Raw genomic sequence first — 25,792 nt, 5'->3', positions numbered from 1 at the left:
AAAGGCCACTCAGTAGGAATAAAGATTTTCGTGTGTTATTCGATTAAAATATTGTATCCTACTAGTTGATACAAGACTTGGAGGAGCATCATTTCATCTTGAAATCGACCCTAACCTTTGTTAGGTTTATTATTGCTACAACTATACAACACTTGAATTTAAAGTGTAGGATTGGACGTTATCGTAAGTACTTCGACAAGGTGTCTTGTGAGTCAATTCGAGTTACATAATTAGTTCAAATCTAATTTTATTAGACATCCATATATATCATATGCTAAGCTTTTCACAGCCCATGCTCTTTAAATGCTATCTTTCTTAATTTGTTTTAACCTGTTTTCAACTAGACCATACCCGCTCGTTTGTATGGTCATAACAAAGCTCATAACACTATGCAAAAGATCATAAAAATAACTCAAAAAAAAATCGAAGGTTTTCCAAAAATGCAAGAGAGATTCCATTAAGGAATTTTTCAATGGCTTTTACAAAAAAAGGATATGATATTGCCCAAAAATGCTGCTATTACCACTAGATAATTACAAAGGCAGCAGCTTCAATGTGAATGAACAACAATTACAAACATTGAAGGTTGAATGTTAATAATGTAGCCCTATTCATGTAAAAAATTCTAGTCCTTGTTTCGAGAGGAACGATCTTTGCGTTGACCACCAAGAATACGAGAAATCTGAAGACCTCTACTGAATGCTTGGTTGAACAGCATACGGGTTTGAAACTCGGATACAAATGGAAACCAAGCCAGAAAAGCAACCGGTGTGAACAGAAGCAATCCCATCACAATCTCATAGCCACGAGCTAGTGTTTGAACTGATCCCCAGAATCCAGCTCTCCGAACAACAGGCTTCAATGCTTGAGCAATCTGAAAACATAAAATGCACACATAAGGAAATTAACACACAAACGTGGATTAGATCCCTTGCACTGTACATGGGGATTTACTTGTTTAATAGTACAGATAGCTGGGTTTGTGCAGTTATTAATATTGACTACTAAAATTCTTATCGACAAGACGAGATATATATATAAGCAGCCAACAAAGGAGTACAAAGGGCCTAAGATTTCCTTGATCAACGATGACTACACCTCAATCCCAAGAAAGTTGGGGCATAAATTCCAAAAACACATGTTAATTACTGTTCATTGCATGAAAATGTCATGTTTTAATCCTTAGTATATGCTCACTGTTCAGTTATTATAAAGGAATCAACAATTCTGAGTAGAATATCACCAAGGAATACTTGTTGGAATTTTATAATATATACGCCGAGTATGGGAAATTTTATAGCACCACCAAGATGAGATCTTAATGTATAAAGCTGGACAAGAAAATACATGAAGAAGAGCATAATAAGGATTGTGACTAACCAGAAGCATGCCCCAGCCAGTTGGCAAGAAAGCGAGAATACACACAACCATGTCTTTAGGAGTCATATGGAGCAGTGTCATCAGAATCACCAGGGTTGCGACAAATGTTAAGAATATCAATCCCTTTATAAGACGGAACACGAGTTGGAGATTGGCGCTGAATTTTCGTCGACCAACCGATATTGCCTGAAAAAATATAGAAAATAAATCAGAAAAAGATAGCAGCATAAATAATACTTGTCAGGGTATATTATATTAAAGGGGTGGTTATTGACAATTCCAGTTGGTCATTTTTTAGTCAAAGCAACAGTAAAGAGAAGTCTGATGATCTGATCCCTTTTCATTTGAGCATTCCATATTTTTCAGGTAAGCAATCTGAAAGCATCTCATGATTCGGAAACAGCTTTGAACTGTATAGAGATCCATCTATTCCCTTCGGATATACATTGGATGTCACAGGCAGAGAAAAATGCTCTTTATATTTTTGTAATGGCATAATACATAAACGTGCCGTTTAACTTGGCCTCAACTGACATCTATTCCCTCTTACTTTGGGTGTGCACAAGTAGACATTTATATAAAATTGAACAAATAGACACATTCGTCCTACATGACATTTTTGTGTCCTACATGGAATCCTATGTGTATTACGCCACACATAACGCATGTATCTACTTGTACACACCCAAAGTTGGAAGGCATGGATGACAGCAACAGCCAAGTTAAAAGACATTTATGTATTATGCCTTCTGTAATTTATCCTGTATAGATTCTTGTAACAAATTATATGAAGAATTTGGTCTTACCTTCATGACAAATAGTACCAGAATTATTACTAACCATGATGCACCATAAACCTGCGATCCATGCATAAATATTAGAATATAGCCTGATATCTATTTACGAGCAAAGAGAGAAGGGTCAAATACATGGCATACCAGAAAACTCTGATTTTTCAAAGTGATCTTCAAGTGATAGACGAGCCCATACTGATAGATAAAGAAGCGGAAAGACAACAGAATTTCAGCAACAATACCGCGTATTCCAGAATGCCTAAGATGCTCTTGTTCCTCCTCCCACCATGATTCCCAACTTTTCTCAGGGGGGACACCAATACCTCCTCTGTTACTTATCCACTTATTCCAATCAGTCCAATCATCAACTATCTTTTGCCATTCAAACCAGAGGGGTTGAAGAGGAAGGGAGCGAAGAGCCAGGTTCCCACCATGAACCACATTGAGACAGTGATTAAGATATATGCAACAGCTCCTCTGTATTCCTGACCAAAAATTTGATACACGAGTAATAATATCATTAGCTCAAGTCCCTTGACAAAGTGGCTACGGGAGTAGAAGCGATAATTATCAGCAAACTTCGCATGAAAGACCACAAAACCACGACCAGTAGGCCTATACTTTGCACCTCCATGGAGTAGTGTTCTTCCATAATAATGGGTCTTAGTACCAAGTGAAAACGTGAAGAATACAGGCGCCAACTGCAGTTGCATCAGTATAAATTCACTGAGTGCTGTGCGGAAACCCTTCTCCAACCCAATCTCCATCATCATAGGGAGGGCCATCAAAAACCCAATTTGCACAAACGACTGAGAAGCAAGAGCCACTTGAAGAGGCTTGTTGTCTTTTATAGCTGGTTCATTGCTGAGCCCTTCCTCAAGTCCACTAAGGACAAGGTAAAGGCGGCCATAGAGAAACACATACACGGTGAGGACTGTAATCTGCCAGAGGCAAGCAGAAAAAAGTCAGGGGTAAACTAACTTTTTTGGAAACAATACAATCATTACAACACAGTGAATTTTGAGCTACATACCAAGGTACTGAAATAGAAACCAATGGTAGTGAAATAACATGATAACATTCTGAAATAATCAAAACGATGTCCAAGCCTGTATAAATCCCGACTCAGAGTCTGTTCTCCATTGCCATTCGCTATTTTGGCCTCAAATATAGAAATTTGATTAAGTCCCACATCCCTCCCTTTACCAACTTGAATGTATTCATGGTGAGTAACATTGCCTTCACGAAGTGTAGAATTAAAGCCTAAACAAAAACCGTAAATGAAGAAATTAAGTTTCTCAAGTCAAATTACACAAGTAGATGAAAAAGACAAACATTAAGGTAAAGATGTTCAAATTTAAAAAAGTTTGGACCTACCAGCAAATATGTCCTCACTTAAGTTGATAATCTTAGAAGCTTTGCTAATCCCACCCCTTGTAAGATGGAAAAGTCTGTCAAAAATATCAGGGTGGCCATAATGGAATCGAACCCTGGAGAAATATAAAGTGGAAGTAATTAAATAAGAGTGGAGAAAGAGCCAACATCTGTATAGAACTTTGAACTTGGATGAATAGAGTCTAGTCTAAGCAAATTTTAAATGAAAGAGAAGCACATAGTAAATTAACTGTAGCACAGATCAAGGACAAATGTGGACTAGTATTTGAAGAGGGCTAGATTATCAAATGCCAATTTATTTCATAAAGCTGATGTATTCATTCTATCTCTAACTGTAAATAAGACAATCTACAATTCCACATAATTGCTTGTTATGAATGAACTACGTATACTCCAGCAGTCCTCAGTTTTAAGATGTCTTAAAACACCTAGTAACAGCCCTGCATGGTCCCAACTAAGTTTTAAGCTTTATCTTGCACAGCTTTGAGGTCTCGCCAAGTTGGAATGAGGTAGGAGACTATAAGTAACCTTATATATATTAGGTAGCAACACCACAAAACAGATTTCTAAATGATTGTATCCACCGATCTCACTACATAAAAATCAGCTAAGAAGACAACATTTAGTATTTATATAAATGGATAACACAGTTCTCTTTTATAGAGCTTGTTAAATATTTGTTAAAGGGCTTACTAAATTAGAAACAGAAACAAGGATGAACACTGGAAATCTAAATTCTTACTTCAGAGGGTTTGCCAATAGTCTCTGGCCTATTGTCACAAAACTTGTCTCTTGATTTGACATAAACCAAGCGAGAGAAGAAACACTGCATCAGACCAAACAAGCGATAAGTATTACTAAACAATTTATCTTATTTTTGAGAATGTAACATATTTTTGTATAACTATTTGCTGCATAAAAACTGCAGCTGTCCATACTTACAAGGGAATATAGGAAGATGTACTAAGCTATAGCCTACTTACAGAGATACTAATAATACAGATACCAACTCAGAATAAGTGAAATAATATTGTAACAAGGGTTACCTTCCAGTAAATATGTGCTCTCTCAGCCCGAGTATAGTAGGGAACCTCACACCATCATGTTTCTTCAGAAATTCTTGGAGCAAATTCCTCACTTTTAAGGCTTCCTCCATGTAGTTATCCTAGAAATGGAAATTAAATTCAAGCTTGGAGAGATTGAAATCAACATCTTATATTAATATAAGGACTTACCTGATTCATATCTATAGTCTGCAGCCCCTCTCCACGAGTGAATATAATAGCATGATTCTGGTTTTCAGGCTTTCCCTCACCCAAGATAGCAGGACCTGGAAGTTTTATGCGGTAGATAACCTACAAGCAGAAGACAGATTAAAATTAGAAGGTATTGTATTATACAAAAAACTCTACTGTTCTGGCTAATGTAACTTCACAAGAATGTCTAGACTGCTTTTTAAATGGTATTCCAAAAATTGCCTTCTATTTCAGTAGACATTTAAACAAGTTCACATGCATTCAAGTTGTGATTAGTGATGCTAAGAACTAAAAGGAGGCCACTCTTGTGAAATCAAAGCATATTGACATCTCCCAAGAAGAGATTCTGGCATGGCAAGGGATTCAAATGAGTGTAAATGGAACAGCATTTAACAAGTAACTTCCATATGGAAAGATAAAACAACCACAACAACAATAGTACCAGTTTTTTTTTTAAAAAAAAATAAAAATATATGCCTCAGTTGGGTTTAGCTATATGACTCCTCATTGACCATGTAGCTCCATTTGAAGGGCAAGAAATCTAGACTCTTTTTCCTACTGAAAGAAATATATATACTCCTTCAGTTTCAATTTGTTTGTCCAGTTTTGACTTGGCAGTTTAAGAAAGTAAAAAGGATTTTTGAATCTTGTGGTCTTAAATTAAAGAAATGCAGATCTTGTGGTCTTAAACATGCCATGTGGAAAGTCAGAATTAAAAAGTTGTCAAAAAAGGAAAGAAGCGTTCTTTTATAAACGGACAAAAATTGAAACAAAGTGAGTAATAATTATGAGAGATTATTTCACACTTCCTTCTTACCTGATCCAAGTTTTGACCAGGCTCAGTAGAATGTGAATTTGGCAGGGCAGCTTTGACAAGAGTGGAATAGTAGGCCTTTGGATTAACTTTCTTGGACCTATCTTTGCTTGGTTCTTCAATTTCATCAATATAAGCAACACGCATAGATGGGTACCTTTAACGATAATATATAGAGGTTAGCAAATTGCCTTATCAGATGACCATCTAAAAGTGTTTAAACATACGTTGTCATAAGCCGCAGAATATCTTGTGCACGTTGATCACCAGATCGCTTGTGAATACCATATAGCTGGCATGAAACAACATATGTAAATTTCATATCAGCAACTGCTTGACATTGTGCCCACAGAGACCGTTCTCCCTTCATCTGATCCTCATTTAATTCGATAGCCTTATACCCCTCCATCAAATCTGTTAATGGAAAAGTAAACGACTTCTCAATTCTGGTGAATACAATGTTAGAAGGTAGTCAGGGATTCTTTGGTAGTAGTCAATTACCATCATCCTGGGCCATATCAAGGAAAGCTTGAAGCTCTAGAGCTCTGCGGTAATACATCATCCCTCTCACTAGAAATCAGACAATGCATCAATGTATCAGATGTGTCAACAAATTGTGAAGGAGTCTTACTATAAATTGCTGGAGCGCAAGTTTAGATGGAGTAAGAAGAGGATTTAAGAAGAGGAAGAGGATAAACTAGAAAACATCAGCATAAAATTAACAGCAAGAACATTGCCTCCTCATATGCACCAAACAAATATGAACTCCATACCAGTCCTTGTTAAAGTCTGTCCTCTATATGAAGCCCAATGACGGAGGTTTTCTTCTAACTCAGGAGACCATTTAAACCTAAGGTCGTCTTCACTTGTACAGTCTGCACGCTCAAGGAAATTGTTCCATTCATCTGTATGCCACCATTATCAGTTTAGTGAAAAATGAGAAGGAATCAGAAAATTACATTTACACTTAACAGACAAAGGGGAAAAATCACTAGCAGTAGATCGTGCAACAGACATCTTGTAATCCAAGGTTAACAAACAAACCTGGATAAATTTTCTGCAAATAGAACAGAATGGAAACACCATCTTCATTTTGTTTATCCAAATCATCTGATGAGAAAAGCACCTCCTCCGTGTAATATGGGGTCAGGACACTAAAGTAAGGAAGTTCAAGAAACAAGTCAGACTGATAAGCTAATCGCCTATGCTTCACGTCAGTTGAAGAAACATGAGAAGAACTACCCGAGGCATGATCTACATCTTGTGATAATACTGACATCTCCAAAAATAAACTACATTCGACATTACAGGACTTAAGTTAATTTGAATAACACAAACAAACTCAGTTAAGGTAGTGAGTGTTGAAATTGTGTGAAGATCCTAGTAAAAGCTTGATATATTAGAGAGAACACACTTTTACTTATCGGGGATGATAAATTTCTCTAGACACACTGCCCTTTTATCATGTCTTCAACGCGGTCCCCTGATTCTTTTTCATGGGAGAAGGTGAACATCCTTTTGATAATGAATGGTGGTGAACTTGAATCCAAGATCTCTGCATACTATGTTAAAATTGAGTGACCATCTTCATCTAAAACTTTATTAAACTGTTAGAGAAACCACATTTTTATTTACTTAATTATATCTCCATCAATATCCTACTAGAATTGTCCAACAACTGCTTATTCTTCCCCTTTTTACTGAAGTTTATTGTTTATTCACAGTAACATTTCAAGACTGCTGCAATCATTAAAGACATTTAGGGGTCGTTTGGTACAAAGAATAATAATGCAGGGATTAGTAATGCAGGATTTATTTTTATCAAGTGTTTGGTTCATTATTTTCTACCTCATCTTGTGTTTGGATTAAAACTTTATAAAAAACATCTTTCCAATTATACACTTGAATTATTATGTAATTGGGTTAAGGTAAATAATTGCCAGACAAATATTATTTTTTATGGCCTTCTGACTAACTATGAGAAGAACAATTTTGTTGTCATGTTTACCTTTTTTTTTCACTTAAATATTTGAGGATAAATAATTGTCAATCCACTTAATTGACCCACCTGACAAAATTCATGGTTGTCAATCCACTTAATTAACCACCTGACACACCCTTAAATGCTGATTTGACAGAATATTTTTATGTATCACACATAGTTGATGTTTTATATGGAAACAAACAAAAAATACAATAACTATATCCAACTACTCATACTCGGTATGATTGGGGATATTGAGTAGTCCAAAATGAGAATGTCTAAAGTAAGATTTTTATTTGCATTTTCCTCTACAACAAATATTTTTCATCCCTCATTATCCAAATGCTACATTTAAAGTATTTAGAATTTTCAATGGCGGTATGTGAGTGGCTCAGCATGTCAACCAAATTAATTAAGAAAAATGCTTTTACGTTACAACTTACTACCCATTTCCTCATTTTCCGCAATATTCAATATTCTCTAAGATTTTCTGGACAAGCAATTTTCCCCTTAAAACGCCCAGTACGTAAATATAAGGACGATCTGTCCACTATAAAACTATAGGCACATCATGATACCTCATTTACTCTGCCTTTTTTCCCTAATGATGAGTTCATGTTTAGTTGACTTCATATGCACTATAACGCGATGTTAAGAAATGAACATTGGCCCTAACTCAACCTCAAAAGCTAGCTCATGAAGCGAATATTGCCCAAGATCATGTAAGGAGATAAACAACCCCTCCCTTAACCAATGCGGGACAACCTAACACCTCCTCACACATCCGGATCTTCCAATTGGAGTGTAGACACAATATTATGGGGCACAACATTGGAAAATGCAATTGGAGATAATAATATTATCAATACTACCTATAATCACTCCATCTTCAGCAACAATCACTAGCCAAAAGTAATTTGTGCAAATTACCATGAAAACATGTTATCATGCAATGCACCAATTGATAACAGGAAAGGAGAAAGACCATCAATAAACAAGGCCCGAGGACTTACGAGAAAGAAAGCATATTGCGGACTTTTGGTGCTGTGGGCATATCCATGAACAATGAATTGGAGAAGAAGGATATTCGCCTCCTAGCTTCTAAGTTGGATGGTACATCCATTGCAGACTCCTTTACTGTAAGCAGCAAATACAATCTTTTGATCTGTGGAAAAATAACATCGTTTAGAAAAGGAACATGAACACTAACTGCAAATATATTTCCCTCAACTTGACCTACCTTCTCTTTCCAAGCTTCTGATTCAGGAGGGGGGAATTTGATAGCTCCAGCAGAAGCAAATAACTGATATTGCTGATCAAGAGGGATCATTCCTTCATACCCTGGGGCTCCATGGATGGAATCTACCAAGCTGTTTGATTGAAAAGAAAAATGCCCAAACAGAATTTATCACCATTCACCAAATTCATGAATAACCTGCATGATTAACAATTATAGGCCAAAGAAAAACCTTGATAGTTGATCTTCCATCATTATATCTCGCGTAACAACTTCTAGCATGTCTTGGAATAGAAGTACAACTAGATCCCTGTCCTCCTGCCTATTTTCCAGCTGTTAAATTTCAGAAAAATCAATTTCAGTTCAATATTTTCCAATTCATCAGCAACAAAAATTGGATGGGTAAAGATATCCATAAAGTGACAATGAAAAAAATTCGACAAGACTGGACTTTGAAAACTTACCAAGAATTTTATGAGCTTAACAAACAGATCATAGAGACTGGGAAGAGCACTCATCTTGTACTCACTAATTAAATTACCAGCCTCAATATGCTTGTCAACTTCTGAGAAGATATACTCTATAACCCTAAATAACACACAAATTGAGAAGTCACAACATGAGAAAGCATATTCTGAGCAAAGGAAAAGCAGCATTAATCACTATATTCTTGCAGAAACTTACTCCTTCTCACGAGGACCTGAAACCAAAACTTTTATCACATTGCGAAATGAAGCATAGCACTCACAAACAGCAGATGACATATATGGGTCAGCCTCAATCCTCTTTTTCAGCTCACGGTCCTTTCCGTTGCTATCCTTAGCCATATCCACTGCTATTGGAATCTATTCATACAATTTGAGTGCATCAGAAATCAAGTGAAACAAATATGCCATCAGCTACTGATTTTTGGATGAAGACAGGAATCATTCAAAATACACAATAAAAGTAAAACCCACAATACATCTGTTAAAGAATGACAAAAGTCCCACATCGGTGGTTAATGAGATGGGTGGACTCCTTATAAGGCTTGGGCAATCCTCCTCCCTTTGAGCTAGCTTTTGGGGTGTGAGTTAGGCCTAAAACCTAATTTAACATGGTATCAGAGCATTGGTGAGAACAAACAAGTCACCGTATGTCTATGTCAATTTCCGGTGACTATTGGGTCTGCTTTTGTTATTCTTTTTTCTTTTTGTGGGTGTTGTGCGAAAACCAACACCACCACGAGGCTCGGAAAGCCCCCGCGACCAAACCCCAGCCAAAACCACCGGAAAATACCACCCCACGCGCTCTCACGCGCCGATCGGAGGTGATAGTTTCCAGCGAGATCTGTCTCACGCGCCGGCGCGTGAGGGCTTTTCTGATCATATTTTTTGAGATTTTTTTTGACAGTTGGGGTCGTCCAGCCATTCCGACCAGGCCCATACTGTTTTTGACCAGATCCGATCGCCGGAGTTAGGGTTCCGGCAATTTCCAGGCAGTTTCCGGCGAGTTTTCTTCGAGATTTGAATTTTCCGAGACAAATTTAGCAACAGTGGGTGATGAAACTACCTTGTGACTGGGAGGTGCCGCAAGACGAAGGAGACGAGAGAATAATTCATCGATTGTAGGAACTGTAGAGCTAGCTTTTGGGGTGTGAGTTAGGCCTAAGACCTAATTTAACATGGTATCAGAGCAGGGCCCGTCTCACCCGATGTTGGGACCCCCAAAATCAAAATTGCCCACGCACCAGATGCTAAGCACTGGGCGTGAGGTGGGGTGTTAAAGAATGACAAAAGTCCCACATCGGTGGTTAATGAGATGGGTGGACTCCTTATAAGGCTTGGGCAATGCTTTTGGGGTGTGAGTTAGGCCTAAGACCTAATTTAACAACATCAAATATTAAAATGACCAAACAAATCCAGTCTAGTCAAATGGAATGCGCAATCATTTACCAACACTGGGAAATAATTTTTTCTTTTCGTGCAAAACTATTTAAGAAATAAAATCTTTTACTGAGATGCAGCAAGTATGAGACTAGAAACTAAAAAAAAAAAAACACTAAAAAGAGAAGAGAAGAACCTTGCTAGCAAGCAAAAATGGTGGCCATTGCACGAGATCCAACTCACGATCAGCCCAGTAAGGAACAAGCAAAAGATCCATCTCACTGAAAATCAATGCAAGCATAACAGTCGTAAGTAAATGCATAATTTAGATTGACAAAGAAGGATGTTGGATCACTGGATTGTTGTTGTTGTTGTTGTAATAAGGATGATGGAAGGGCCAAAATGATGTGTGACATTTCAGAACTTACCGATTGCTAATAAGATCTTCCTCTCTAAAACTTGTGATTATTTTGTTCCACAATTGAGCAAACCTTGCAGCTTCCTTTTCCTTGTTGGATGGCACCTAATATATGATGACATTTTATAAAGTTCACAAGTTAAAACTTCCTGATCACTTCCTTCTCACTATTTCTAAGCTTAAACAAATACAGATATTAGAAGCCAATGACAAGGGAAAAGGAACCTAACCCTGGTGAAATTTCGAGAGAATGTTGCTTTTAGTCCTTTCTTTTTAGGTTGCTCACTCTTCTCTTCTGGTATCAAACAAGCATTAAAAGCATCAGGCAAAGACTGGAACCTGGACCTCAGCATGCCTAAAGTTCGAATCTGAAAGCAAGACGAGAAATTAGAGGCTAATAAAGAAACCTAAAATGTTTGCTGGGAGCAATCAATCCATCAAAGTGCGAGTCTGCAAATATAGCTACTACTGAGGTTCAAATCACATTTTTTTCAGAAACAACAGCAGTTGGATGAGCCCCTAAACTTTACCATGATATGGCAGATAAGAACGAACACTGAAGAGATTCTAAGCTACTGAATACGCATAAATTAAACCAAGCATATTGTTCCTTACATAGGTTAAGAAGAAACGCACATAAATTGGTGACATATTCAGCATTTAAATATGAATTTTTCTTACTAGCACTTAAGTCGATCAGGTTGCTAGAAAACACCAAGCTCATATCAAAGTCGACCCGAAACATAAAGATCACATCTAAATATATTAGCTTCTCATCTTCTTTTGTTAGAATTTGCAGAAACAGCTTATACTTAAAACTAAGCAATCTATATTATATTCATTTTTCAATTAGAATCCAAGACTATTACCCATAAAAAAAAATCATTACCCATAAAAAATCCCAAGGTTAAGACAGACAAAAAGACCACAGAAGTGAAGCAGTTAACCACCAACCTCTCCAAGCCTGCGAAATGCTCCATAAATACCACCGAATATTGTGGAGAATATGGCATACCATATCTGAGCATCCATGAAATAAACCTACAATAAAATAAATATGACCAGTGTTTTAGCTAAACTGGAATAAACTCTAGTATTATACCACGCCTCTGTTAAAGATTATCCAAACGAGGAGGAGAATCCTACAAGGATAACTGGAGCCCAAAGAGCGATAACAACACCAATGTTGCTGCTTGCTGCAAATTAAAATAGCCACATTAGGACCACGAGGAGAGAGCATAATATCGAATAGCATAAAGTTCAAGTCAAGTTCATTACCATGGGGGAAAAATTCATGCCACTGGTAAGTGGTAATGTGGACATGCATAATTTTTTTTGTTGGTTCCACTAAAGGCTTTATCTGCAGCAAACAACTTTTCAGTGTCAGTATAACTCATAAAGCAGGCGACTTTTACGAACATATTATATTAATTTGTAGATAAGGAAAACAATGTGAGGAACTGGGTCATTTTTCCCTTTTAGCGTGTACTCCTTGTCAGTTGTCACATTCAGCAGTAATCTCCTGTTAATGCTTATCTTAATAAACCAGAAATCTGGTCTAACATTTCAAAAAAAATTATAACCGTAAGTATTACACTACAACATTTCTATTATTAGAAGAGCATGCTTAACTCATGAAACCCTACAAAGAAGAGGTTTACAGATTAACTCAAGACGTCTACTATGTGGTCTTGACAAAGAGACAAATGAATATTTGTTCTTGCACTGCAAGACAACTGTAAATTTGGGGTACATGTTCTTTTGTATCCTTGGAGTGAACTGGACAATACCTAAATCAACTTTTGACTTTTGAGATGCTGAACAGTTGGAAAGGAGTGGGAAGAAGAAGGACAGAGGAGGATTGGTGAAAATACATCCCAGCATGCATATGGTGGACTGTGTGGAAAGAAAGAAACTCAAAGCATTCTGGAGATAGAAGCAATCACATCCAGAAAATCAAGATAAACTGTCTCGGTCTCTTTTGGTTTTGGTGTAAACAGGAACTAATGGGGTTATAATAGAAGATTTAGCAGTTTCATAGTTTCATAGGAGAAGTGGTAAGTCTTTTGTTTTTCAGCTTTTTACTCACCCTAGCGCCTTTTGGACTGTAAATCCCCTCTCTAATCCCTATAATCCTTTGGGTGATGGATTTTTGTGATATATTAAATAGTTACCTTTACCTCAAAAAAAACATTTCTATTATTTGCAAGAAATCCTTCAAAGAGAACAAATAATTTTCAGGAGAAATGCTTATTCTAATGAATCAAAGACTCATCAAATTCATGTTCAAGTTAATGGTGATAAGAGCACATATAATTTTGCAATGTGAAGATATGACCCTTGTGTTTAACTCAACCCAAAAATGAGATCATGAGGACAGGATTGCCCAAGACCATAGAAGAAGACCACAACTCATTTCATCAACCAATGTGGAATTTTACACGCCCCCGGGACTAGACAACTCAAGTGTGAATAACATAACATGGGGTCCAACATGGAAAAATACAAAAAAGAGACTAACGGGTTTGGCTCTTGGGCTTAACCAATGTGGGACTTGACAACAGAAAAGTATATATTTGTACTTAGAATTGGAGTCACACATCGGGTGGGTTAAGGGTACTTGGTCACTTTATGTGTCATGGACCTTAGCCAAACTCAACCTCAAAAGCTAGCTCACGAGGTGAGGATTTCCCAAGTCATATTAAAGAGACCACCCATCCTTAAAGGACCCATGTGGGACTCTTCACACACACCCACGCCCAAGGCCGACATTTGAAGCATGGGCATTTTAATATGGACCCAACATCGGAAATGAGAATTGGGATGGGCTCTACTCTGTATGTTGTGGACCTTCAGCCTAACTTAAACTTAAAAGCTAGCTCAAGAGATGAGGATTGCCAAAGTCATACCAAAGAAGCCACTCATCCCTTAAAGGACAAATGTGGGACTCTTTACAATATGGTCTTGGACAATCCTCACTTCTTGAGTTAACATGGTATTATAGTCAAGCCCAACCCAATTCATTATGTACCCGATGTTGGGCCCCCATCTTATACAGTTCACACTCCAGATGTCTAGTCCTACGCGTGTGGGATGTTGGAGTCCACATTGGGTGGGATAAGGGTACTTGGTCTCTGTATATGGTCTTGGGTTATCCTCACCTCTTGAGCAAGTTTTTTGGGTTGAGTAAGATTCAAGGTCTATTTCATTAACACTTAGTAAAAGAAAATAGCAGCTTGATGCACAAAACATCCCGCATTAGCAGGATACAGGGAAGGACAGCACCCCAAAGGCATTACCAATTCATAGAACACTAGAGTAGGACAAAATGTCTCTAAAATATGACAATAATAGCTATTGGCTAGCACGTTGATAGTTGATGCATATTACAAGTCAATCCCCTAATATGTAAGTGACATTGTCCTTCCAATACACCTAAACAGAAATCAATAAACAAAACAACATGCTTCTAGATTACATGGCTTGCTTTGAAGACTAAAAGGTAAAAGTTGACATCAGAAAAGGCATTACCTCCACATAAAAACTGAATGCTAGTTTTGTCGCAATTAGAAGTACCCAGAACATAGTGTATCTGAAATTTAGAATAAAAACTAATAAGATATAAAGTGGAACCATCAATATGAATGTTTAAAAGCTTCGACTAAGTGTGTCGTACTTGAACAATGAAAAAGTGCTCTCATGCATTCCTCTACCAACATAAAGACGAGGCTGCAATTGATAAAAAAAATTTATCAGATTTCTGAACAGACGAATAAGAGCTCTTACAAATGCACAAACAAGTCAGAAAACATATTACCTGTGACCACCACATCATCAGCATCACAATTTTGTAGTGTGATCTCTCTAGGAATCGGCGAACGAAGGGAAAAAGAAAGAGCAGAGCAGCGAGCATATTGGGTGACAAGTAGATTACCACAGCCAGTATAAACAGTGAAGGAGAATCTGAGTTGCTGCCAAACCAATTTCTAATGGCTTGGGCAAATGGAGGAGGATTTTCCCATGTATAAGCATATGTAACAGGTAAAATGATCACCCAAGCAGCTGCAGATATGACCTTCAATATGTATCGCAGTTTAACATAAAATGACATGCTTCGCCTAGCTTTCCAATTAAGCATCACATCAAGAGTGGCTGCAACAGTTTAAATGTAAGATATCAAAATAGTGTGGCAACACAAATCAGAGCACTGAGGAAGGGATCACCAAAAATGATGCATGTCCATTTAAATAAAGCAACTTCTCCAGTATGCTTTTTGTCACTTGTGACTGCCTGTGTGCAATCAAACTGTATTTATCTCAACGATTATGATTTCATTGAACTTCAAGGACATGTATATTCTAATATTGCGGAACATCAAATGCTAAATAACTTTTTCTTTTAATGACAGTGTTGTCCGGACAGCTTTCCCACAGATTAATTTACTGGATACCTTTCAACTCCCACTACCACAGCTAACAGATTACGCTTAAGCAAATGGAAAGAATTAACCTACACTCACCTCTAAATAACTTTTATTGTAAATTCTGTTCAACAAATAGCTGTTAGTAGGTCATCGTATTTTAGCTGTATCAAAAGGGACACATAAAACATTTACCTTAAAAGTAAAAAAGAAAAGAAAAATTATCCTTCATGTATATCCAATCACTTACTAAAAATTATCAATTTCATGTATTATCCAATCACTCACTGAAAACTTCCAACATTGTCATCCATGAAAATTGCATCAACCATAACAAATAATTTTATAAAGAAGAGAAAATAATTTTACAAACCTTGCCCAAGCTTCAAAACTGCAGCTGTTATAAACACACTCAATACTTTCTTGAAAACATTTGAAGTGAAAACCATGCTCAGGTCTCCCGAACCATTCCAAGCAATAATTATCATTGCCTACACACAATCAACACTTCCTTATCTAAATTACATTGTCAATTACATAAAGATAAAGGACAATCCAAACATGGTTTCCAAAAGAAGAAAGTACCTGTAAACACAATATGAAGAAGCTCCACATTCTGTCAAAGCTCCTAAAGATGTGCAAATATGATCGTATCTCAACAAAATTAACTTTCCCCAGCCAGCGATCACTTAAAGCCTTGTTGTCCTAGATTTCATAATAACTTGATCTAATTAGTTCATGAGTTCATGTCATCAAGGATAAAGTTTCACTGAACATACAAAAAACAGTAGATACTCTGATGCATTAATCACGTAAGCTAATGAGAGAGAGCATATGGACATTAGTTCTGTAACATCACAAAATAAAGAAAATTACAGTTTCAAAGGGACGGAAGCATAAACGCTAAATGAATTGTCAATGGCAGGCAAACAGACAAATCCACATACCATGTCACCAGGATTACAAACAGTATACCATGAGTTAAATGGCTAGTATCAAAAGGAAAAGGTAGTTGATATATATCGGAGAGTCACCGAAAGCAGAGTTCCTTTAACAAAGCTCACAATTTTGTTAAACCAAACCTCAACTCTAAATGATTAGAAACAACACCCTTGTTATATGGTGAGTTGTATAAACAATAACCACGGACAAATGGTGCAAATGGGCAGGAATATAGCCAAACAACTAGGTAGTTGCAAGAAAATTCGCAGCTGCATTAAGACAGGGAACACACGAAGTTAAAAATGTCTTCAGCTACAACTATGCCTATTGAACTAATAAAAGGTCCTCTTATTGCACGTTGAAGTTTAATTATGTGCATTAAAGAAAAGGTTCTGAGCTGCATTTAGACAGGGAACAGAAAAGATATGTTCCTTCATACTGTCAGTGCTATTGCCTAATACACCAAAATCCTAGGTCCTCTGTATAGCACATTTTAAGTTATCGTCTATGCAGTGGATGGAGAAAAGGGACCCTCATATTGTCAGTGCAATGCCCTATTTTCCTAAGAAAATAAGTCCACATACTAACAAGTCAGAACCTTATATTTGTTCCATAGCTATGTAATCCCTCTTAAAGCACAATTAGTCCTTTCAAACTAGAGGACCTGAAAGAGCAGACGCAACTTTTATCCTCTCCTTCAAAATTTAATTCAAATTAAGAAACTCAAAGACAATAGATAATCAACCAGAAGATAATGTATAATTAAGAAGACTTCAGCAGCTAAAAGTTTTACCCCATTTCTCTCAGCTTGCTCTACATCTACAGGGAGGCAAAAGAAATCAGCATCAGCGCGCATGGGCCAACCTAATCTGAAGCAGTCCACTGACCTACAGTTTTACGCATAAAGTCAGAGATAAACAAAATATTGGATAAGCGAACCAGAAGAAAGGTACAGAAAAGGGAAAGGTTGACTACCAAAAGTATTCATTTAAATCATCATAGTTCCTCCACTGGGAATGCTTTGCTTTTCCTCTTCTGCTTCTTGCAGCTTCCTGAAATGACAGAAAAGGATGTAAGAAAGTTTTTTCTTCAAGTTCTAAAGAAAAATAAAAATTCAATACAATAGATTGGAGAAAACAGATAGTACTAAAATGCACACAATACCCGTGCAATCACTTCATAAATAGGAGTAACAACTTTTCTCAAGAAAGCCTCCTCTTCCCCTCCATACGCTGGCTTAACATTTTCACCTGTCATGGGACTAACATTGCCAGCTAGCATGCCATAGAGTTCGAATGCCATCTACATGAGTGACCAATGTGTGAGATCCAAATGATTTAACTAAACAAGAAATATCTGAAGCATATTAAAAAGGGTAAATTGTTAAAAATATAAATAACGCACCACAGCAGCTGAGTATCCCACAGATGACTGCAGCATATTCTCAGCTGAGAAGCGTATTTAATTCTCTCAATAGGTAGAGTCACGGCTACTTTATGGAAAAAAAAATCTTTTTTCTAGATTTACAATCATTATTTAATCTTACTTTTTCTACTTTGACTATTTTCGTATCACCAAGCAGCAACCTTACACAATATCGAAGAGTACGAAAAATTATTTCAACTGTCAGCCAAAGAAAGTTTTAACATGTCCGAGGACAATTTGATAAACCAAATCACCATGTAACTAAAAACAATTTACAGGTTTGCTCTCATCCAAGAAATCCAGTAACAAAGAATCCCACTATTACATCAATGTTGACTTTATCATTTTTTTTGTCATAAATACAAAAGATAAGATAATAATATGTTCTTCAAAACATTGTTTCAGACATCCATTAAATTCGTAAAACATAAACATTTTAAAACCTTACGTGATGGTAAATATAGCATAGGCATTCCGGCATGAATCTTAAATTTGCAGCTTCCCCCCATATGAGAAGATACAATCCCATATATAATAACTTACGCTGCTGCACTTCCTGTTGTATCGTTGGCAGCCTGCAGATTTTGACAATCAGAAAAATCAACATATACAAGCTAAACATGAACTTAAATTGCAACATATTCGGTTCTTTCCTACAGACTAACACATCCACAAGAGATACTAAGGGAATCCATAGGCACTTATTATACTCTTCTGAAGTACAAAGCACCAGAGCAGAGACTTCTATTCTACCTACTTTAATAGATAACAATCAAGAAAAGATCTTCAATGAAAGTTTGAGGTATATTAGTTGTTTCCTTACAAAGCCGAATTCCATTTCAAGCAGTAATGTCTGAAGGCAGCAGGACATAACTATTTAAAACTTAAAGAGAAGCCCCTCACCATAAACTGCTTTTCCTGTCCAAGTACTTGCACCATTTCTTGTAGTTTTTGAAAAGCTTCTTCATAACTTCATTCAAAGCACGATCATCCAACTACATGAAACAACACAATGAACATGAAAACCCCATCATTGAAAGCTTCCCCCACACACCAATCAAAGCAGACCGATCAATCAAAAATTTCAAAACCAAAGATATTTATGCATATTCTTGTTACAGAATTAGTCCTTTAATTCATCATATTAAATGTATCATCTCAGCGTCTGCATTAATAGAAACACTTGACAATTCCATTTTGCTGTGTATAAATGATTTATTTTTTTATTTTTTTAAAGGTCGCATGTGTATAAAGGATTTACTACACACTGGAATTATGCATTACAGTTCTCATTCACTTCAACGAATACTAGCATAACTGCAGCAACCAAGTATTGTTGTTTTGAGGCCCAAATGAGGATACTGGCCTTCTAGAGAAGATAATTCCTCCAAAAGTTTGAAAGATGGATACTAAAAGACGAAGTTCAAAATCTGATAGTCATGGTGCTATGGGCATTAAGAAACTGAGAGCAAGGAGATAACTACACAGCAGATATCTACTCTCAATGAACTTACTTTTTCAATATGAAAAAGACAGTTCCCTTCTCGTCTTTTTAAGCAAGTACATATTTCTTCAGAAAAACTACAATCAGAATGACAAAGAACATATGTTGCAAAATAAGAATATAACAAACATCAACCAAGTAGAAATACACTCTTTGAGCTTTAGTGCGAGTAGGAACTCAAAAATACAATATCTTTTTAACAGTCTCAGGGGCCTCATTGAGAGTTACTTTGCCAGACAGCAAGTAGTCCCCAACTATCAGCTAGCCAGCATATTCAACAATTCAACCAATCCTATTAAATATTGAATAATGACATTCATTTTTTTCACAAAGTATGACAATCCTTTCAACTAAAAACATGTTTTAGCAGTTGAGGGAAAATATTGTTCACTCATCAATAACAAAAAGCAGTATCATGTCTCACACCTTGGGTTGTTGGTCAGGCTTTGGATACTGGCGTATGTGTACATTGGCTAGTAGCAAAATGAGATGCTCCCTTTGATTTGCAACACTATCTTTCTGAGAAGCAATTGACAAAAGAAATGAGCTCAACAATGCATATTGATTTTCATCCTAGCCGAAATAAACTTTCTTCTAACCTCAGAATAAGTACGAAATAGCATGTCAAAATTAACAGTGTATCAAAAATGAATTACTCTACCTGAAACCCAAACATAGCTTGAAGCCAGTCAAGAATATCTTCATCTTTCTTCTTCTTGTAATCCTTGGGCCATGGAAGACCTCTAGTATTTCGGAGAGCGTAAACAGCAGCCTGAACCTGTAAATGGAGGAAACAGGAGAATTTATTAAAGCAATAAATGTGAAAAAGAAATGCAAAGGTAAAGAAATGCCTAAAGTTGGAAAGCCTGTGTGCGAGAATACAAACCTCAGGAAATCTCATAATTGCCTGATTTACACTATCAGGATCCAGAGGAAGAATATTATAAGGGACTAAGATCTGTGTCTTCTCAGCAACTTTATCATGAGCTTCCAAAATCTGGTTAATGGACAACCAATAATCCACCACACACAAAGAAAACAATGTTATAAACAAGGATAGGCAGTAGACTTATTGTAAGTCAAAGCTGGAGCCTGAAAAGCCAGCAGAAAAAGAAGGGTTTGAAATGACTTGTCAATGAAAAATACTTCACCTCACGATCAACTTCTACTGCTTGAGTCTGATTAACTGCTTTCAAAACCTCAAAGAGTACATTTGCAGTTTGGTATGCCTTGGTAAGTTGTGCACTGGAAAATTAAAAAATATGAGATTAAGTATGTTCAGTTTAAACTGAAAGCAAGAAAGAGACCACTATACCCACCGATCTGCTTTCTCAGCAGCATTTTGCAAAGCTTGAATGTACTTCTTGTAGTAATGCTGGTAAAAGCTCTGCATTTCACGTGCATCACTTTTTTTAACCCTTCCAATCAAAGTTGGATCATTTTCCTGAAAATAAATTTGTTACACACTTACACGAATTACAATTGTGCACAAACATATCAGAGATCTTCAATCAATTTTGATTGATGACCACACCCAAAGATGAAAGCACGAAAGAGCACTGGAAAAAGAAAATGAAAAGCAGCAGATAGATAAGAAAATATTGGACAACTAAAGGACATGACAGGCACATGACCTTTTTAGTTGGATTCCTAAGTATCATCTAAAGGACCTTCTGAAAAAAGTGTCTACAGGAATAAACTGTTAACTCGTAAGAACTATAAGGACATGGAACAAATGGACATCGCAAAGAAAATGTCACTAAGAAACACGTTTAACAGAACATATTGAGCCAACCATTCTTTGAGCATGTCATTGACATATTATTAGGAAGAGAAAAATCCATGATTTGCCACTTACCCTTTCAAGTCGCTGCAGGAGGGAAGTTTTAAATTGTCGAACACCACGTCCACTTGAAGTGGGATCTAATCGATGAGCTTTCTCAAAAGCATAAAACCGACCTTCAAAAGGAATGATGTCTGAATGTTAGAACAGAAAACTAGAAAGCATATTTATATAAGATCAAATCCAAGTACGGAAACTGTCAATAACAAGATGAACAGAATCTATCATAGAAAGTTCACATTGTCCAAATCCACTAAACCCATTTTCCTTTTTAGTTGTTTGCAATTTGTAAGCATTCACTCAAAATCAAATCTTCTACCTGCTAATACTAAAATACAATCACCTTCACTTACAAATTACCTCATTTCATTGTATTTCAGATATTATTTATATGTATCATGTAACTCAAGAACTCCATATTAACACCAATAGAAGGTGGTTGCCTAATTCGGAGGGAAGAGTAAAAGCAAAACCATGATGCCCTCCTAGTCTAATTTGATGCTTGGTTAGTCCAAATACTCCTAGTCTAACTTCAAGCTTGACTAGTCCACATACTCCTAATCTAATTTGAAGCTTGGTTAGTCCAAACACTCACAAGGTAGGGTTGATGCTGTCTCCTGCACGACCAAATCTACCAATTGAAGGCCAAAAATTCCATTCTTATGACATAGTAAGTGACACAAAATAAAAGGTGTGCTCTCTAATAGCTTCAACTTTTAAGATGAGATGGTTACACAAATTCAACTTGGTATCAAAGCAAAGACAGATTTTGGGTTTGAGTCTCCCCGCCACCCGTTATCAAATAGTACTTCGGCTGAAGAAAAAGAATTAAGCCTGCACGTTAGGGGGACATAGTGAAGATATAATTAATAAAATAAAAAGTGTGTTCCCTCTACTAGCTTAAGCTTTAGCTTTTAGATGAGATGGCCACAATGAGGGCATATAATTAGACATCAATAGATGTCATCAAATCCGAGAGTAAAACTCAGCAATTCCATAGCAAACTATCTCAAACAAAATTGTAAGGACAGTTTTCGTCCATCTTGATGACCTTGACACTGAAACACATTTGTCCATCTGTAAGTTCAATTTTTTGATTAAGAAATCTGTGAGTTCTAAACTTTAAAAGCATTGTAATTGAACCAAAGAATGTCTCTTTGTTAGTTGAATCGTTAAATTGGATAGGAAGAAATCTAATCTTAAAATTATTTTTTCAGATCAACTTATAATGAGTAATAAAGGGAGCATGACAGCTGCTACTTGATTCTCTCCCAGTTATCACGTTAGCAAAATGACTGAACTTTCTCGATAACAAGTTTCAACAATGAATAACTACAGAGATGGGCGTAGAAACTCACATAGATATGCGACACGGGGGTTACTGGGCTCAACTTCATTCGCAACACGAAGAATAGGAGCAATCTCCGCCAGAGAAGATGGCACCACTTCACTGTCAATCATCGACTCCCCAATGTTCCCCATCGTTTGGGTCCGTGTAATCCGCCGCTGCAGCGACGGCTCCGGTCCCCCTCTTGACGCCATTATATTTAACTTTCACACCTTTATATCTTCACTTTAAAAGTCTGAATATAAACTTAATTGTGCAATCACATTAGCATCAGGTAAATAAGATTAAAAGCCTAAAAAAAAGGAACACAAACAGGCAACTAATACTATATCAAGTGATCTTCACGTGCATTGAGTGAAAATGAGAAAAGTTAAGCAAAGAAACAAAGAACAAATGGATTTAAGCAAAGTTAAGCAAGCAAAAGAGCTGCATTAACCATTGATATGGTGATCAATACATTTTACCACACATAAGCATCAAACCAACAAAATGTACAACAGAACAAAGACACCCACAGAACATAAAAGTGTGATTTTGCATAAGAATTGAAGAATGATAGATAAAAGAGGACAGTACATAGAGAGAGCAATATGGGCATCTAGTGCCAAGCAAAGAAAAAAAGATCAAATGGATTTAGCAAAGTTAGGCAAGAAGAAGAGCTGCATTTACCATTGATATGGTGATCATGATTTTAAATAAATGAAAAAAAAAAACACTTTACAGCACATCAGCATAACACTGACAAAATGTACAAAAAGACAAACAAACACACCCACAGAACATAAAAGTGTGAATTTGCATAAGGTTTCAAGAAAGATGGAAAAAGAGAGCAGTACATAGAGAGAGCAAGATGGGCATCTAGAGTTCAGCAAAGAAACAAACAACAAAAGGATTTTAGCAAAGTTAAGCAAGCAAAAGAGTTGCATTTTCCATTGATATGGTGATAAAGGTTTCAAATAAATTAAAAAGATTACATATTTACCAGCACATTAGCATAAACCCAACTGAATGTACAAAAACCAAACAAACCACATAACCAAAAAGATGAAATTTTACATAAAAGATTCAAGACAGACAGAAAAAGGAGAACAGTACACAGAGAGAGCAAGATGGGCATCTAGATTTTAGCAAAGCTAAGCAAGCAAAAGAGCTGCATTTTCCAATGATATGATGATCAAGATTTCAAATAAATAAAATACCTTACATTTTGTACCAACACATTAGCATAAACCCAACTGAAATGTACAAAAACCAAACACACCCACATAACAAAAAAGGTGAAATTTTGCATAAAGATTCAAGAATGAAAGACAAAAGAAGACAGTCCATAGAGAGAGCAAGATGTGCATCTACATTTAGCAAAGAAACAAACAACAAAAGGGATTTAAGCAAAGTTAACCGAGCAAAAGAGCTTTAGCAAAGAAACAAACAACAAAAGGGATTTAAGCAAAGTTAACCAAGCAAAAGAGCTGCATTTACCACTGATATGATGATCAAGATTTCAAATAAATAAAAAGCTTACATTTTTACCAGCACATTAGCATAAACCCAACTGAAATGTACAAAAACCAAACACACCCACATAACCAAAAAGGTAAAATTTTGCATAAAGATTCAAGAATGATAAGAAAAAAAGAAGACAATCCATAGAAAAAGCAAGATGTGCATCTACATTTAGCAAACAAACAAACAACAAAAAGGGGATTTCAGCAAAGTTAAGCAAGCAAAAGAGCTGCATTTTACCATTAATTGTTAGTTCAAGAATGGTGTAAAAGCAAAAGGTGGAAAGTGGAAGAGGAACCAGCAAAACAAACCCTAGTAGTAGTATATAGTAGAGAGAGAAGGGAGTTTTTGGGGAGGCTGCAACTTTAAGCTACTTAGCAAGAAAGAAAGCAAGAATGGTGATGAAAGTGAATTTGGTGGGGGTGGGGGTGGGGGTGGGGGTGGGGGTGAAGGTGAGTGGGTGGGAGGGCAAATCAAAATTTGGAATTTAACTATGAAAAAGTGGGGACATGAGGTTTAGTGTGGGGCCCTCTTTCAAATATCGAGGTATGTTTATGGAAAAGCCCATTTTTTTGGTTGTATTTACTAATATGCCATTATCTTGGAATTATTTGCCCAAAGTGAAAAAGGGTGAAATAAGGATTTATTTTTCTTTAATGAATAAGATTCAAAATATGAGTTAACGGGATAAAAAATAAAAAAGATAAATTATATATTTTGTGAGTTTCGCGTCAATTATTCATGGTTCAATTTACCTATCTAAAATATCGTATTTTTGTGAGTTTCATATCTCAAATATCACTATTTTTATATTAAAATATATTTTGATGTTGAGTTGGTCTACATAAATTTGTTGTTGATTGAGAAAAAAAATTGGTCAATAAAGGGATCGAGATGTATTTTAATACAATGAGAGTAATAGTTTAGATTGGTAAAGAGAACAATGAATAGCTAATGTATAAAATTCGAGAAAAAAATTATAGTTTATATATGTTTTTAACCAGTAACTCTTGAAATAATATTTGAAATATGAAAGTTGAAATAAAAAAAAATCTTAATTGGTTATCGCCCTTTGAGGTAATATTTAATTCATGGTTACTTACATTTTTACATCTAAGATTTACTAACTAATTATTATTATATTGTCTTCTTATAAAGGTAAAGTTTATTTCAATATGGTTACCCACACTTATAGACTATTAGGTGAGAAACTCTCTTTTTAGAGTATGTGTTATAAAATAAAGTGAATTATGAAATGGTTTATTTTTCATCGTTCTATGTATTGTAATCATAATTTTATATATTTATTCAAATTTATCGTTCTTTTTATCTACATGATCATGTAGATTTCGTCTTATATAAATAATTATTGACTCTTAAAAGTGAGTAAAGGTACTCATGTTCTTACTCATTAAATTTTCATCATTTTTCTTAGTGAAAATATAAATATCATTATATATTCATTAGACATAAATCTAAAATATTTTTTTGTCACTCTTATCATGTTTCTAGGTCTACTTTGTAAATTTAACAAAAGCTTTCAATTTCAAATTAAAATTATTACTATTTAAATTTCTTTATCATATAGAATAATCACATACACAATTTTAAGGCAATAAGCTTAAGGAAACACTTGTTATAAAAGAGGAGTTTGGTAGAAAACA

The 25,792-nt window shown here is 36.0% G+C and overlaps 1 protein-coding gene across 1 annotated transcript; it reads right to left on the bottom strand.

Moving 5' to 3' along the window:
• Positions 1 to 438: 438 nt before the first annotated feature.
• Positions 439 to 24,467, bottom strand: LOC125838210 (callose synthase 3-like). The gene is given in 44 exon segments (XM_049517288.1): positions 439 to 874; positions 1,381 to 1,566; positions 2,187 to 2,237; positions 2,319 to 2,563; positions 2,566 to 3,115; positions 3,208 to 3,437; positions 3,552 to 3,664; positions 4,312 to 4,395; positions 4,616 to 4,734; positions 4,805 to 4,924; positions 5,643 to 5,796; positions 5,867 to 6,053; positions 6,141 to 6,209; positions 6,413 to 6,544; positions 6,684 to 6,793; positions 8,637 to 8,788; positions 8,864 to 8,993; positions 9,093 to 9,193; positions 9,325 to 9,448; positions 9,545 to 9,705; positions 10,922 to 11,006; positions 11,154 to 11,248; positions 11,374 to 11,511; positions 12,098 to 12,184; positions 12,290 to 12,339; positions 12,422 to 12,503; positions 14,675 to 14,735; positions 14,820 to 14,872; positions 14,961 to 15,295; positions 15,937 to 16,054; positions 16,149 to 16,268; positions 17,299 to 17,392; positions 17,481 to 17,557; positions 17,670 to 17,807; positions 18,379 to 18,505; positions 18,834 to 18,925; positions 19,861 to 19,953; positions 20,096 to 20,212; positions 20,321 to 20,431; positions 20,586 to 20,679; positions 20,754 to 20,878; positions 21,293 to 21,393; positions 22,636 to 22,871; positions 24,369 to 24,467. Coding segments are annotated over 43 exon segments (5,844 nt in total). The 5' UTR covers positions 22,820 to 22,871; positions 24,369 to 24,467; the 3' UTR covers positions 439 to 625.
• Between the last annotated feature and the right edge of the window lie 1,325 nt (positions 24,468 to 25,792).

Source organism: Solanum verrucosum, unplaced genomic scaffold (genome assembly GCF_900185275.1).
Source record: "Solanum verrucosum unplaced genomic scaffold, falcon-dt-bn FXZP01000284.1, whole genome shotgun sequence".
Taxonomy (NCBI): Eukaryota; Viridiplantae; Streptophyta; class Magnoliopsida; order Solanales; family Solanaceae; genus Solanum; species Solanum verrucosum.
This window is presented reverse-complemented; position numbering and strand designations above follow the sequence as displayed.